Raw genomic sequence first — 15135 nt, 5'->3', positions numbered from 1 at the left:
GATGTCTTTTAAAACTTATCCATACAAACGAGACATAGGAAAAAGTATAAGAAGCTCCTTAATTACCATAAATACTTTTAAATAAGTCATTAACAAAATAATTATGATGTTAAAACAAAACATAGACACAACTATTCCGCAACAATGTCAACAACGCGAGCCGCAGCTGCTTCAACTGCCGTCTATCCTTGTCTAACAATTATCACTCTATCCTTGTCTAACAATTAATCAGTCTGTGAGCCATCTCCTCATATTTATTGCCGAATCCTCGCTGGACTCAATAAGCGCTGGCGCGTCATCGTCTTGCATCCTACTGACATTCCCTTCGCTATTTATAACCAGGAGCGAAAGGGACGCAGCAAGAATAACACTCAATGGCCGCGCCATAGCATTTCACTGAAAGACGTGGAAACTTCTCGTGTTACTTCACTGAAAAGAACATCTTTGTATTTTCAGTGCGTCAGTATTTTTCTCTCAAGCTCAATTAGTCACTCTATTTAAGACCTACCAACAGTAATCTTTGCTTTGGTGAATAATTATGTTGTTTTCGTTTCCTTAATAGTGTTTGTTTCGCATTCCAGTATGACACCTCATCTTATGGGCGCAGTCGGGACACGGGCCGCGCGGCCGACCGGCCCACCTCCGTCACTGCCAAGTACATCAACACTGCGCCTTCCTTCAAGTCCTCGAGCATCCCCATCCTGTGCCGCGATCGATCCGCCTCCCGCGACGAAACTCCCATTTCCACCATCGCAAACCGATACTCCTCATACAAAACCAAGGACGAGAAACCTGCCTCCAAATATGAGAAGAAAGATTATAAACTCTCTGTACCATCCACCACCAACCGAAGCAGGGATGTCAGTCCTGTATCAACCTCATCAAAGTACTCCAGCCTCACCCGGTCTTCCAGGCACATTAGTCCTGATAGGAAGACCAAGACTACCCTGCCAGGTAGAAGCCCAGATCCTACCTCGGATCGCGACAAAGACATTCCAAGCAAGACTGAAAAGTCGACAGGCTACAACAGCCTTTCTAGCTACAAAATTTACCCGAGAGCTTCCAGTTACTCAAGACCTTCATCACGGGCAGAAACGAAGCCTGAAATCACAGTTAACCGATATGCGATAGCCAATAGATTATCATCAAATTATTTACGAAGTCCATCTCTAGATAAATCTAAATCAATTTCCCCTGTGAATCATATTGAAACGCCTAAAACAGAAAGTGAAAAGTCAGTGTCACCAATTGTAGTTGTTCAAGAAGAGGACTGCAACTCGAATAGTGTAGAAGCTGAAAATGTGATTGTGAATGGTGAAACAAACAGTAACAAGTACAGTGAATACAGAAGTGAAACGGTCACAGTTGTAACGAGACATACATCTCCAACGCCACCTGGGTCGTCTGTTTATGTTAGAACAAGAAGAGCAGACATGGCTAAAACTATTGAGAAAACAATAACACGATCAAGAAAGAGGCCGGAAATGGTTGATAAAGAAATGCAATCGGATAGATTAGACGACCCGACAAGAACTGGCAGATTTGCTAGTACTGCCAGGACAAACTTATCTCCTTGGTCAACCTATACACCCAGTGGCAGTAGCTATACAGGGTATGCTGGAAGATATTCCACGCACTATACCAACTCAAGAGAAAATAACCCTAGTTATAATGAAAGGAGTAGTAGAAGTCGTAGCACTGAGCCAATACCAAAAGACAATTCTAATTCAAGTTCACTATCAGAAATCAAAGAAAAAGAATACAAACCAATTATAAACAACAGTGTTCCAGAAATAAATCCAGAAATAGTCACAGTATATGAGAAAAATCAAGATGATGAAACGTCAGAAATCATCATCAATGTAAATCTAAAGTTGAAAAAAGCGAAAAGCCCGTCAACTGAACTAGTATCTCCGGAAATTACAATAACAAATAGTCAATTGCCCCCGCAAGCGCCCAAACCAGAGGGGCCCCCTAAAGTTAAGAAGATGAAAGCTCGCAAATCTAGTACAGATTCAACATCCGATTCCTCTTCCAGTCCTAAGAGGAAGATAGTAAAAAAACGTAGTAAATCGGCCAGTTCTACAGAATCTGAACAAGCTACTGACGCTAGTGAAAAATCTAAAGCATCTCCTACAAAAAGTGTTAGCAAAACATCAAATTCAAATATACCTAACGGTCATGTAAACCATAAACATTCCAAATCACGTGAAAGCAACAGTCCTGAATCAAGTATAACGCTTTCTACTCAATCTTCTATTAGTGAAGACGAGACAATATCCAAGTCAAAAACTAACGAAATATCCAGAACCTCAGCAGATGAGCTTTCATTACCAACTGATAGATCTGGTAAACAAGGTAGTCCACCCTCCAATAAAGGTGAAGGGGCTGAAGAAGCCAAATCATTTTTGATTCGTGCCTTAGCACCTGTAACGAATCTTTTCAAAAGAAATCAAGATTCGTGTGATTCAAGATGGTTGGAAACTTCGAATTCTGAATCTACCAGCAAAGATGTTTCCAATCTTGTTACAGAAAGCGACCGGTCGAAAAGCAAAAGTAATAATACTGATAATATCGTTGCATCGAACGACGACGGCGTGGTGAAACTTAAAGCAATTCGTCACATAGATTCTGGCGAAAAGGCATGGTGGATGGAGTCAGAATCAGAAAAGCAAAGTAACACTCCAAGCGAGAAACAAAACTCTACGTCAGAGAAAAACATACCAAAGAAAATCCGACATATTGAATCTGGTGAAAGAGCTTGGTGGCTTGAGTCTAATGGCACTGATAGTTCATCAAGCAAAAATGGAGTTCAATCCATACCTACAACTGAGAGTTCAGGGAAACCTTATAAAAAACACAAATATGACGACGAGAAACCATGGTGGCTAGACAGCAGTGCTAACATACCAGAAGGAGTCGAACGTTTGACGCCACCAAGAAAATCGTCAAGTGAAAGTGAGAAAAGCGAAAAGTTTGATTTCTTCAAAGTGCGTCGCATTGAGTCTGGCGATCAGAAGGACTGGTGGCTGACAAGCAGTGAGAATTCCTCCAGTAACAAACAAGACCCGAAAAATAGTCTGAGCAAATCAAGCTCTGACCAAAAAAGCTTTCCTGGGCGTAGAATCCGACACGTGGAGTCGGGCGAGAGACCGTGGTGGCTGTCAAGCGGCAAGAATATTCCAGAGGGAGTGGAGAAACTCCCAACACCTCCTCCTCAAGCGGAGAGTGACTCGTCGGATTCAGAAGAAGTACAAGTATACGTGCCGCAGCCCGCGGTGCCTCCGTTCCCATTATCTCTGCCTGACGACGAGCCTCTTGGTGACAGAAGAAGTCCAGAGGGCTTGGAAACGCCTAAAGAACCAGAGAATTACCGAGGGCGTATGTCGCCTTACGAAAACCGGCGTCAATACCAGAGGCAGTCTTCTGGCATGGTTTTCCAGAAGAGGGAGAAGTATATCTCGAGGTACTCGGATATAGATGACATTCTGGGGACGTCAAGTCAGTTTTGCAGTCCGTTTATGGACTCGCTACTGGCTCGCAGGAACGGGCAGGAGTACGAAGACAACTCGGAGTGCGAGGAGATCGACTCCACGCAAGTGAAAATCCACGACAGCACGGCCCAGAGACCTGTCATCAAAAAGTTACGGAGCAGGTGAGCTTTTTTATTTTTTGGTTTTACGGTAGTTTTTCTTTTAATGGTCGTAGTTAAATGCTATTCTTTTTTTTGCATTGCACATTTAGTTATTTAATTACTCTATTGTCGTAGATTAGTAAATAGTGTTGTAATTTATATAAAAAATATTTATTAATTTATTACAACCTATGTATAACAAAACATTAGTATATTTACATGATTTAAATTATTTTACATTTTTAAAAAGAACATTTATATTATAAAATTTACATGTACGTACCTATATCTATTTATTTTAATAAACTTTGTTTTCTTTTTTACAGGAGTGAAATCATTGATTGCAGAGATGAAGATCAGGTAAGTGGATTTTTATATATTATTGTTATTAAGTAGTTGTAAGTAAATACTATTTACGTAGGTTTAATTCAGACTAAACTTCGATTTGTGTATGTATTATATATTGAAATTACCAAACTTTTTGCCTAGGCTTTTTCTGAAAAACAAAGAACTATTTCAATCCTCTAATTTTTCTGATTGTAGGTACGGCTATTCAAAAGCAGATAAAATATTAATCCTCGCGGGTTCTGTATAATTTCAGGCCTTTACATTTTAAAACCGATAAAACATTTTAGGATGTAGGCCTCTCCCAATTAACGCCAGAATAATCAAAATTAAATCAATTTAAAATCTTGTACATGATCCAATACTCGATCAACATGTGTTACATTTGTATCTATTGTGTCTTGAAGAAAAAACAACTGAACCCTAAAAACGAGTAAAAATATTTACCGAAGTTAATTAAAAGTGAATTGCGGTGCATATTAACGAGATGTGCACTTTAAATGGACATCGTAGGCTTCAACAAAAACTAAGTTTAGCTGCAAAACTGCTTAAGTCCAATCCAGTAATAATAATGAATAACAATCATTATAATAATTATATTGATTGGTTCTGAAAACGTGGGAAGGTGTTTTTTGTAAGCAGCTTTGTAAATCCAAATTTGGATCAGAGAACTCGTAGTTTTGAACGACTTCATTATTTACAGTCAGCTAAAGTTATAATATGTGCTACCCTAGCGTAAACAGTTTTATCCTGAGACTGATGATTACTTAGGGGACGTTAATGCATGGCTGTGATAAGTAGTTAGCTCTGCTCATATACATATTATTATATTATTATTAAGCTTAGCCTTCGTTTTGCTCCTAAAACAGAAAGAGCCCCCCCTTATCCGAACGGAGAGTAATTTGTGAAAAATGACGTCAGAAAATTTAATATTTATACGATGAATAAAAACATTTGACTTTGACTTTGAGTATTGGGTGGAAGATAGGCAGATGAGCCAGATACCTAATATTTTTCGATACCTTCGAATAAAGATCGATACTTTTACACAATCTCTATAAATATGTAAAGCATTTTCCATGTCTCGCATGACACGTAAGTGGCTATTAAAAATAAAGTTTTTGCGCTGAGGTGGCCTATATATATCTTATGCTGACTGTACTAGGACTTATGAAAAATGCAGTTATATCCGGTTACTATACACTAGGAAGTCCTATTGACGGCTGAATGGTGTAGTCGTAGTGGTTAGTGACCCTGACTGCTATGCCGAAGATTCGATTCCCGGCAGATATTTGTTTAAAGACAGATATTTGTACTCGGGTCTTGGGTGTTGATAATTATATTTAGTCTACTGTTATATGTAGTTACTGTCCGACACCCATAACACAGGTTCTCAAGGGGGTACCCAGGTAGGAGCAGGGGGGGGCAGCTGCAAAATTGCTGGTAAATTTTCCTGCCAAGTGGGAATTAAAAACGTGTTATACTTACTGTGCGCAATATTTTTAGTCAGATATTTTGATTTAATATTCTTTTATCTATAATGTTTCAATATACCTAACCCGACCGACCATCATCTCGGAACAGGTATGAGCTGCCCCCCCCTAGCTGAAATCCTGGGTACGCCCTTGCAGGTTCTGCCTAGCTTGGGGTCAGGTGGCCGTGTATGAGATGTCCCCACATATTTATATACATATATCTTTTGCTGACTGTACTAGGACTTAAGGAGTCTACACACCAAACCCGCCGACCCGCCGACACAGCCCGGCGGCTTGGTGTCGGCGACTTTGTTTCAAGAATCATGTCGGCGACTCGTACCCGCGCGTGCAAGTCGGCGGCATGGCCGGCGACTTGCGTACGCGCACGCTCAGTTGCCCGCCGACACTCCACGTTCGTACACACTGCAATCACTAACTAAAAAAGTTGTACTGATTTCTTGCCGCCGACTAACTCACCGACACAGCCCCATGACACATGTTGGCGGGTTGGCGGGTTTGGGTCGCCGACACCAAGCCGCCGGGCTGTGTCGGCGGGTCGGCGGGTTTGGTGTGTAGACTCCTTAAGTCCTAGTACAGTCAGCAAAAGATATATGTATATAAATATGTGGGGACATCTCATACACGGCCACCTTAAGTCCTAGTACAGTCAGCAAAAGATATATGTATATAAATATGTGGGGACATCTCATACACGGCCACCTGACCCCAAGCTAGGCAGAACCTTTATGAAAAATGCAGTTATATCCGGTTGTTATGCACTAGGAAGTCCTATTATGGTGGGTCTTTTACATAGACTTAGGCGACTAAAGCCTAGAGCTGATTTCGTAGTTTTGAAAGAGCAGCCATTGACTACATTATATCCTAGTGTAAACTTTATTATTGTGAGGCACGGGAGAACGAAGATATATAGGTGCTGAAAGATCAAGTCTTTGTACTATACTAAATGTTTCCCTCGAGCTAAGTATCGTTTTTAAAAGTGGTTTAGATATTTAATAATATTTTTCCTCACATAGAACACCTTTATCACTGATTAAAAATAGGTTTCGTTAGTGGCTGCAAAGCGGGTCAGATTTGGCCATTCTTTTTTACTAATTTATTAACGTTACAAACAAATAATAAAAATTTAAAGATATATAGGTAATATGCACCTTTCTTATATTACCAAGAACAAAATATTATTTATTATACACCATAACATCTTGTAAATAAAACAGCACAAAATGGCGGCCTTATTACCTGCTTAAAGCAATATCTACCAGGCAACCTTTGGTTGGAAGAGAAAATTTTTACATAAATGTTCAATATGATTTCATAGTGCATTTCAGAGATTACAGAGCTTATTAAATTTATATGGGGATATTATGTATTTTGTGTCCAACGCAAATACAGGGTGTTAAAAAGGCTAAGTGTAGTTAGTCAAAAGGGGTGGCCCGGTGGTCATTCGAGATTACTTTTATTGTCAAGAATGACGAGCTCAGTCACCTTTTTTTTAACAGGTGTCATTTATGATTGGGATCATCCCGCTGATCACGGTTTTACATCAGTTCTCGAAGAAAAGAGTAAATTATAATACTCTTGATTTTACGCATTAATTTTTTTTATTATAAAATTACAACTTTGTACTTAAATAAAACAGTACAAAAAGGCGGCCTTATTGCTCGAAGCAATCTCAACCGGACAACCTTTGAAAAATAGTCTATAGATCGGATTATGCAACGTAAAATTGTAGACAAGGTTACCAAAGTCAGTCTAAGCCGTGTCTACTTTGTGCACCAAGGCTAAGGCTTTTGCCGGGTGCACTGAACTGAATCACATAGGTTATCCTTGGGAGATGTCTGTGAGAAACACGGGCCAGAAAGAGACAGGCATAGTTCTGTCAGTCTTTCTCAGTCGGATGACATTTCAACTGAGTGATGTCATTGTCAAAGATTATGTGGTTTCCGTCATCAGTGCAGATGGGTGTTACATGTTGGAGTGGAAACTGCTTGTATTTATAAATTTTATAACCTTGACTATTAATACGTGGTTTTGCATAATAATATAAATGTAATTAATCGGTGATATAACAAAAATTTAGTATGGTACAACGGACCGGCATCTTGTCGAATATGTAATAGTTGGATTATCTAGCACTTGATCTTGATAGAAACAGTATTAAATTTAAAATTAAAGGTCACATCTGCGGATTTTCTATCTTGTTTACTCTGTGCAAAGGCTCAAAGTCAGTTGGGCTTCATCTTTCTTCCCATAGTTTTTTTTGCATACTCGACCACGTGCAAGAGCGTGTACCACCCACCAGTTGCTTAGTGAATGGAAGGTGTTTATTTTGGTCGGGTTATAGTGTAAGATTGTACCTGGGACTAGAGCAGGCTACTTGGGGCAGTCAGCCAAAAGGCTTTGTGTTAGCCGTACGTTGCAGTTCCATTGTCTAAAGACGAAAGAAAAGTTATGAAAAAAATTAATGAGTTCGATTTTTGAATTGAAGTGGGTTTTGGCCATGTTTTGACAGTTTGCGTATAATACGGTGCGTGATGATAATTTTGTGTGTTAGTTTTTAATTTTGTTGCATTGTGCCAGCCGGCGTTTTTGCTCTGAGGTCCGATATGGTAAAAATATTTTGCTATCTCTATTGTTTTGTAAACTTGTTTCATGTTGTTTTCTTTGCCTAGGTACAGGCATTCTTCTATGTTGCCTATGGTCTGGTTGGGCTAACATCCTTTTATTTTTTTCTCCACGATTTTGTTGTATTTTTAGAAGTCAGTAGTTTTAATAGAGTTATGTATAAATTTAAATGCGTTAAATTAGAGTTAGTGTTTTTGTTAGTAAGAAGTACTATAATTACTTATTAAAGTTAAATTGAGGTAGAGTATTGTAAAACTTGACATTGATACATACATATTAATATTATTACCTAGGTATTTATAGAGTGAAAAAAACCTATTCTTAAATAAACACTTGATCGAAATAATTAGTCTGTTATACCTACAAAATAATTTCAAATTGAAACTTACGCACAAAAAAAACAAAAATCCAGTACCTACCTACCTACCTACCTACTAAATGGTACGACAGGTGAGCAGGTGATTGTAATGGTGTTCAATAATTATAAGGTTGTTGCAGCAGTACTAATACATACCTACCCTATAAGAATTCAGAGAATCCTTAATTGCGACCGATTCTGAAGGCAATTTTTTTTATTTAAGTACTGAGAATTTAAAACCTTATAAAAATTAACATGGAAAATGTTATTTGCGCAAGCAACCCTAAATTTGAATTTCCAATAAAAAAGGTTTCCACAATACATTTTATTTTGAGTCGATGTCATTGAATACGTAACGTGTCATACCAAATAATGGATTCAAATTCTTTTATACACCAATTTATTTCCGAGCTACACTCCTAAAACTTATAACATCCCTGTTTTCTTGTTCGAAGTTAAATATTAGCAGTACTAAGGCTTCTGGCGGTTACTGTGACTTTACTAATAAGAGAGCGCTGCCATTCAATTTTAACCTTAAATACATACATAGCTATAGAGTCCCGATTACCTATCCGGTCGTAAATCAGGAGTTAGGCCCCTGAGACTGCCCCCTGACAGTGACCATGACTTTCGTCTGGCTTCTGGGATGACTGTCAATGTCACCACAGTATACGTATAATTATGTCACCTATGTCAAGTCGCCTATACAGAGCGACAAACTTATCTATTCCGGTGAGAGCGAACTAAATTGATCCATATCTCAATATTTACCTACTAATGAATTATATATTGACATAGATTAGATGGGTTTATTGAAACCACAAGAGCCAATTACCACAACTTGCAAACTTAAAATCTTATAGAATGATGAAATATTACACATTTACGTGAGCTGTCACCGGAACAGCTACCTATGTCAAGTCTCCTATACTTCGTTTCAGCAAAGATGATTCCAGTGACAGTTCATAATTTTTGGAACTACCCACAAATACTATTGCGAAATCTGTTTGAATTAATTACATTGGATTGGATACAACTCATACAATTAATTGATAGACAAAATTTATATAGAATTTCACTACGGGATATCTTTATTTTTATCATTCTTCAAACGATATCAAGAAATATTACAAAATAAGATATTCTATTTCTGCTAGAGTAAATTATAGGTTTTAATATAAAGCGTATAAATTTATACACAATGTACGCTTGGGGGTAGCCCCGAACATTGGTTTCCACGCCCTTAAAAATAGACACTTCACTTCACACCTTAAAAAAAAACTACTACACAAAGAACTATTGTCTACACTATCAGAGCTATCTATATTTGTTTAGTACCTACCCGTACTAGTTAAAGCTAAGAAAGGACGATAACACTTTTTTAACGGGATTAGACCCTCCCCATACAAAAGAATTCAACGAACAACTTTCGGTATTTCCATTTTGCTAAATTCATTGAATTTTATATTATTTATTTTAAATGTTGGAATTATTTAGTTTTTGTTAAATTTAAAGTGGTAGGTATGTAGGTATTATACTATAATACCTACCAAACTACCTCTATCAGGAACTGGAATAACTAAATAAAATAGTATTAATAATGTTTTATACAACTTTTAATATAATACTCTGCAACGTTTTTTTTAATAAATAATTACCAATTACCTCACGAGCAAGGGAAAAGTTCCACTTACAATGTCAGTACCAAAAATTACCCCATTTTTTTAAAACAATTAATTTAGAAATTGATAATTATATTCGTTTTTAGTTGGTTATATTCTGATGCGCTGTTAAATGTAATTCAATATTGCAAACGGCGTCATTAAGCTAGACTTTTTCGTTTCGGATTAATTTGTTGCTATTGGCTATTGTTTTTTTCGGATCATAGATAATGAAGTTATGTTGACTTTTATTGTTGAATGTCAAGGGCCAAGTAGAACAATACGACAATGTTTTATGGACGTGGTCTGAAATAAAATATTATTCTATTCTATTCTATTGTCACTGGAGCTTTTTCATTGCTCGCAAGTGTTAAACTTACCAATTATTGAATGCATGCTCAAAATCGAGGTCTTATATCCAATATACAGCTACCACAAGCACATTGAAGACGAATGTGGCGTGACTTTAAAAGTAGGTTAGGTTTATCCAGTCGTACACGGAAACGCTATACCTATATAGCTACAAAATTTAAAAGTTCGAGCAGTATTTATTTATAGCCAATGTATCTCGATTCTTGCACCACCGGTTCTGAGGGGTCACTCTATATGAAGAAAATATAGTTTCGGAACGTTACGCGCAAGCTACAACTCTATCCCGTTATATTACAGGTGCCGAATGCACGAGAGATCTCGTTCATAAATTTTTCGTCAGTATAAGGTAACCCCCCTGTAACAGACATCCACTTTATTGGCTTAAAATCCCCTTTTGTGCCTTTACTGTCAGTTTGCAGGTATATGGGATGCAGCTAACTATTTTAACCCCCCTACGCAATACGAGCGGTGTTTTAAGTTTAACGTGTTTCTTTATCTGTCTGTGGTAGGTACCGTGCGTGGCTACCAAACAGCTAAATCGATTTTGTTTACTTTTTTTCGGATCATAGATAATGAAGTTATGTTGACTTTTATTGTTGAATGTCAAGGGTCAAGTAGAACAATAAGACAATAATTAGGTGTAATTAAGTTATAGAGGGTGTTCTTTATCAAAAAGGGTATGGCAATATTAAGCCTACATGGTGTTGACTGTCATTCTGAGCAACTTTTTTTTATAATTATATTTATTAGTTTCTTAATCTTATTTTCTTACGGACCAAACATATTATTTTGCATTCGAAACCTGCAAATCCGGAGTGGCTACTTTGAAACTGACAATGGAGAAGACTTGAGCCCGTATGTTTTAAAAAGAGCATTTATTTTTTTGCCAGTTGTCGTTGTCAGGTTCAATGTAGATTTTTCACTGCTAATGATGTGTTTATGTTTTCTTTACATTGTTAATTAGCTGAGACAAAAACTTGAGTCAATATCAGACGTGGGAACGTATTGGTGACTATTTTGGATAAAGTACAATAAAAACATTAAGATTACGTCTTGGGTGCGTTAAATACAATTACAGTTATATTTTTTGGTAGGTAAAGAACTGATTTACGGCAGAGATTAAACATATATTTCTCGACCTGTGCATACGAGTAAACTTGGTATTTTGAGGTTCCGTTAGTAAAATCTGCCTTATACATTATATTATTAATTTATTATATCCTTTACCAAGAACTTGGAGGATATCCGAGTTGACTTAGATAAATAGGTACCTATATGAGTTTTTTATTTGTAGGTACTATAAAAATCCTTTTTACGATGAGAAATATTTTATAACATTCTCCAAATACAGGATCTCTTCATAATTTACGATGATTGGTTTCCGAGACCGCCATATTAAGGTGTGAAACACTAGGAACTATTTTATTACTAATTTCCTGTGTATTTTTTTCCTTTATAACGGAGATTTATCGTTCCTCCTGATAAATTAAATTAAGTACGTCAATAAATACAAGTTGTAATAATAATAATCAGTTGATTTTATGTTTTAGATTTGTATTATAAAATGATCACAGTCGAATCGTGATAGGTAGGTATAGGACAATCACTGTCAGGGCGATGCAATGGTATCGTACAGCTCGGTCCAAACCACTTCATAGTTCTAACTTGTTGAAGTTGGCTGCAATTATTATTTTATACTTTGTCAAACTAAGTGCCAATTTATCCATAGTTAGAGCATAACCAGAGATTATTGCTTAACTTTTGACACATCTGTTCCCATTGATCATTTTTTCCCTGGTTACGATCCAACCGACTATGCAGAAATTGTAGCTAAGTGTCTGACAATCTTTGAAAGTTAGTTTTAGGTTTTGTTTGTTAGTTTGATAATGTTCAATGGTGCATTCGTTACCAACTTCACACTTAACTAACACTGAACTACGAAGTTGTTTGAACAATCTTGTTTCAACTTTGAAAAATCAATACTGCCATCAATTAGACGCATCGTGGTGGCATCCAATAAAAAAGAGCCTTTAAACATGAAAAAATATTAGAAGTAAATTTTAAGAATGTCTATATGCAAAGTGGTTCTAAGCATTAAATGTTCATTGGAATTTATTTATTTGACGTTTATCATATTTTTTTTAAATTATTTACCTACACTTTGTTATTTCATTGTATTCAAAGTTGCTTGTTAGATATCGCTTTTCCTAGTTTATAAGTTTTTTTTGTATATTTTACTAATCTGTGGTGACCAATAATGTCATATTCTATCATCCTTAAAATTTTCGAATAATAAATATTATTATTATTATTATGTTGTGTCTTTACCATCACGGGACCATGGGGTCCCGGGCATTTGGAAGCATTTGCATTTATTATTATTATTATTATAGCCTTTATTTTCCCAAACTTAATAGAAATTCCATGCGATAGAGAATACATTAAAATCATAATAATTCAATCATTAGTTAAATATTTCATAGTGTAAAATTAAAATAAATATTTCATTGTATTAACCTAAAAATTCAACATTTCATGTACTTAACAAATTATTAAATTTTAAATATCATTTACCAAATTATATATATTTTACAAAATTACTATTAATATTAATAATTTAAATGCATAATTAGATTAATTTAATAAACATTACTATCATACAAACCAATAGCAATAACTAATATAATTTACTAAATTAAGCCTTAATTAATATTAATAATTTAAATTCCATTAAACAAAACATAAAAATTTATTTAAATCATGCAAGTATTTCTTAAATAATTGTAGTCTGGGACGTCCATTGTTGGACGTAGGCCTCCTCCATCCGTCTCCAGTGGTCCCTGTCTGCCGCGAGCCGCGTCCAGGTCCTGCCCGCCAGCTGCACGATGTCGTCCACCCAGCGCCGCCGCGGCCTGCCTCGCCCGCGCCGAGTGTCCCGTACCTGCCAGTGCAGCACCCTTTCGCTCCATCGTCCATCTGTCACTCGTGATATATGGCCAGCCCATCTCCATTTTAAGCTACATGCCATCTCTACTGCGTCTATGAGTTTTGTTTTATGTCTGATGTCCAACGCCCTCACTCTGTCTGTTAGTTTTAAGCCTAACATACTTCTTTCTGCCGATCTTTGGAAAACTTGTAATTTGTTGGTTATTGTTTTTGTAAGAGGCCAGGTCTGACAGCCGTAGAGCAGCGTCGGCAGTACTACAGAGTCGAAGGCTTTCTTTTTTAGTCCTAATGGCAATTTGGATTTGAAGACATCTTTCAACGACCAGTATTTGTTCCACGCTTTCGCTACTCTTCTCTCCACTTCTTTGATGCCCCAGTTTTCCATAGCAATATTTTGCCCCAGGTTGACATAGTTTTGGACGTAGTTCACTAGTTTCCCTTGGACAAGTGTGTCTTTCTGTTCGCCGTTTGTGAGTATACATGTTTTATCGGGATTCATGGGTTCCGCTCATCTCGCATAATCTTTATTGACCAAAACTCATTTCGCATAACTCGTATGGTCTAAACTTTTTTGGCCGAACCATCACTTTGCCAAGACTTATGTGGCATAAGGCTCGTTTCGTCTAAAACTCTTTAGGCACAATCTTTAAACACCTAAGTTTCGTTTGCTCAAATTTATGTTCGTCTATACCTATGTATAATCTTGTTTCTCGTAATGTTATCTTAATAAATAATATATTAAGTATGTAGTAAATGTACAAATTGTGGTATTTTTCTCCTACATCCCGAAAATCACGATATTGTATGATCAAAAAATCGAAAGTTAACGACCAATATAATTATTACAAACCCCATGAGATCGAAACCTAAAAATAGGTGCGACGACGAGCAAAGCGAGGAGGAGCGTGTTAGGTGCACATGTTCATCAAAACCAAAGCGGAGCGCAGCGAAGCGGAGCGGAGCGTTTTCCAAACAGCGGAAACAATACAAGGCACCAGTTTGCGCTATGTAGGGAGACGCTTCGTCAAAGTTAAAGCCAAACGAATATTATTACTTTGTATAAACCTAATAAACCTATGCCATAGCATTATTAGGCTATTCAAGATTTGGCCATACCATTATAAGGCTAAACAATGTTATGCGAAATAACTTTTTACTAAACGAGATTTATGCCATACGATTTTCGGCGTAACGAGACTTTGACCAAACGTTACTATGCAATACGAGATTAGGCAAATAAATCTTATGCCAAAAAAGGTAGAACCGGGATTCATAGCTAATCCGCACGCTCTACTTTGCTCATCTAATGTGCTGAGCATAAATTGTAACTCTTCATGGCTTTCACTCAGGAGCACTATGTCGTCAGCAAATCTCAGATGATTTAGTTGCTCTCCGTTAATGTTCAGTCCAATAGAGTCCCAATTTAATCTTCTAAAGGTGTATTCTAATAGAGCTGTAAAGAGTTTTGGGGAAACAGGGTCTCCTTGTCTCACTCCTCGTTTGATAACGAAGGGGTCGCCCTTCCGCTCTAGTTTGACTACTCCCTTGCTTTTAGAGTAGATTTCCTTTAATATTTCAACGTATTGTTTGGGGACTCCTTGTTCTTTTAGAGCATGCCACAGTGGATCATGTAATATGGAATCAAATGCTTTTGCGTAATCCACAAATGCAATGTATATAGTTTTTTTGAATTCTGAGAAT

At 37.0% G+C, this 15135-nt stretch overlaps 1 protein-coding gene across 5 annotated transcripts in view; it reads left to right on the top strand.

Annotated features, from left to right (window-relative positions):
* LOC105382700 (FH1/FH2 domain-containing protein 3) overlaps window positions 1-15135 on the top strand; it is a 76329-nt gene that overhangs the window by 11386 nt on the left and 49808 nt on the right. For 2 of the 5 annotated variants that reach the window (XM_048632366.1, XM_048632367.1), the window contains exons 3-4: window positions 582-3655; window positions 3961-3994. In XM_048632366.1, coding sequence (XP_048488323.1) covers window positions 582-3655; window positions 3961-3994 — 3108 coding nt within the window. Of the gene's footprint in view, window positions 1-581; window positions 3656-3960; window positions 3995-7518; window positions 8082-15135 lie in introns of those variants that run through there. The other 3 variants (XM_048632370.1, XM_048632369.1, XM_048632368.1) reach the window with 3 other exon arrangements.

Source organism: Plutella xylostella, chromosome Z, assembly GCF_932276165.1.
Source record: "Plutella xylostella chromosome Z, ilPluXylo3.1, whole genome shotgun sequence".
NCBI lineage: Eukaryota > Metazoa > Arthropoda > Insecta > Lepidoptera > Plutellidae > Plutella > Plutella xylostella.
The sequence above is the reverse complement of the archived record's forward strand: the minus strand, read 5'-3'. Positions and strand labels throughout refer to the sequence as shown.